Source organism: Diaphorina citri, unplaced genomic scaffold (assembly GCF_000475195.1).
Source record: "Diaphorina citri unplaced genomic scaffold, Diaci psyllid genome assembly version 1.1 scaffold14169, whole genome shotgun sequence".
Classification (NCBI taxonomy): domain Eukaryota; kingdom Metazoa; phylum Arthropoda; class Insecta; order Hemiptera; family Psyllidae; genus Diaphorina; species Diaphorina citri.
This window is the reverse complement of record NW_007391536.1, coordinates 1-1,268: the sequence shown is the minus strand read 5'-3', so window position 1 is coordinate 1,268 and position 1,268 is coordinate 1. Positions and strand designations below refer to the sequence as shown.

Sequence of the window (1,268 nt, the reverse complement as noted above, 5' to 3'; positions counted from 1 at the left end):
TGATCTTCGGTTGGAATGCTTTGTTGATTTTTTTAATAGCAGTGTAGAATTTCCTATTCTCTCCTTCCTTGTTTAGGTTCTCTATTTCCTTTATTTCCTTATTCAAACTTTCTCTTTTTTTCTTCTTTAGAATTTTCTTCGCCTCTCTTCTTAGATCCTCATAAACCTTTCTGTTGTTTCTTGTATTTATTGACAACATTAACTGTCTAGCTCGATTCTTTTGTTCTATAATATCCTTACAGTCATTATCGAACCAGCTGGAGTTGCGGTCTTTTGTTTTCTCCTTCACTATTTCATGTGCTGTGTCTAAAATAGCTTGTTTAGTTCTTTCCCATTTCTCTTCAACAGTGGTGGTGTTAGGGATATCTTCCAGCTTTCCTCTAAGTGTACCTTGATAATTATGGAGTATGTTGTCTTTTTTCAAGTTATCTATGTCCCATTTTGGCCGCTTTGTTCTTTTCAGTGTTTGAACCGTAGATATTTTTTCACGAAGTATGGTCCTCACCAAGTAATGGTCAGAGTCACAGTTTGGTCCTCTACATGATCTTACGTCTATAATTGAGGAGGCGTGTCTTTTTGTTATTAATACATGATCGATTTGGTTCACTTCGTTTCTTCCTGGTATCTTCCATGTTCCCAGATGTATTTTCTTATGTTGGAAAGATGTGCTCCTGATGAACAACTTATTTCGAGATGCAAATTCCGCCAGATAGTCTCCGTTTGAGTTGTTGAAATCATGCAGTGTGAATGGACCTGCCACAGTGTCTTGACTTTCTTTGCTCCCAATTTTAGCATTGAAGTCCCCCATCACAAGGACGATATCATATCTTTGGATTTTAGCGAGTAAATTGTCTAATACATCATAGAACACTTCTTTGTCTTCATCTGACTTTTCTTCAGTTGGCGCATGTGTTGAAATTATGGTGATATTTCTAAACTTTCCTTTCAGTCGTATCTTGCATATCCTATCATTCACTGTTTTATAGTCCAGTATGCTGTCTCTCACTGTTTTGTTTATCATGAATCCGGTGCCCAACTGTCCGGTCTTATTATTGGGCCCGCTGTAGATGATGCTAAAATCTTTCTTGTCGATTTTTCCTTGGCCTTGCCATCTTATTTCTTGAATAGCCATTATGTCAAAATTATATTTTAGCATTTCATTGGCCACCTCTTGCATTTTCCCAGGTTGGAGGAGGGTTCTGACATTCCAGGTGGCCAATTTTAAATCAGTAACGTCAAATCCTTTCCGTTGTCCAGTATTCGTATCC

The 1,268-nt window shown here is 37.6% G+C and overlaps 1 protein-coding gene across 1 annotated transcript; it reads right to left on the bottom strand.

The window, feature by feature from the left end:
- Positions 1–240: 240 nt before the first annotated feature.
- Positions 241–1,132, bottom strand: LOC103523031 (craniofacial development protein 2-like; the record flags this gene model as incomplete). Its single annotated transcript, XM_008488109.1, has 1 exon — positions 241–1,132. A coding segment is annotated over exon 1 (892 nt), but the record flags the coding sequence as incomplete, so codon positions are not given.
- Positions 1,133–1,268: the final 136 nt, after the last annotated feature.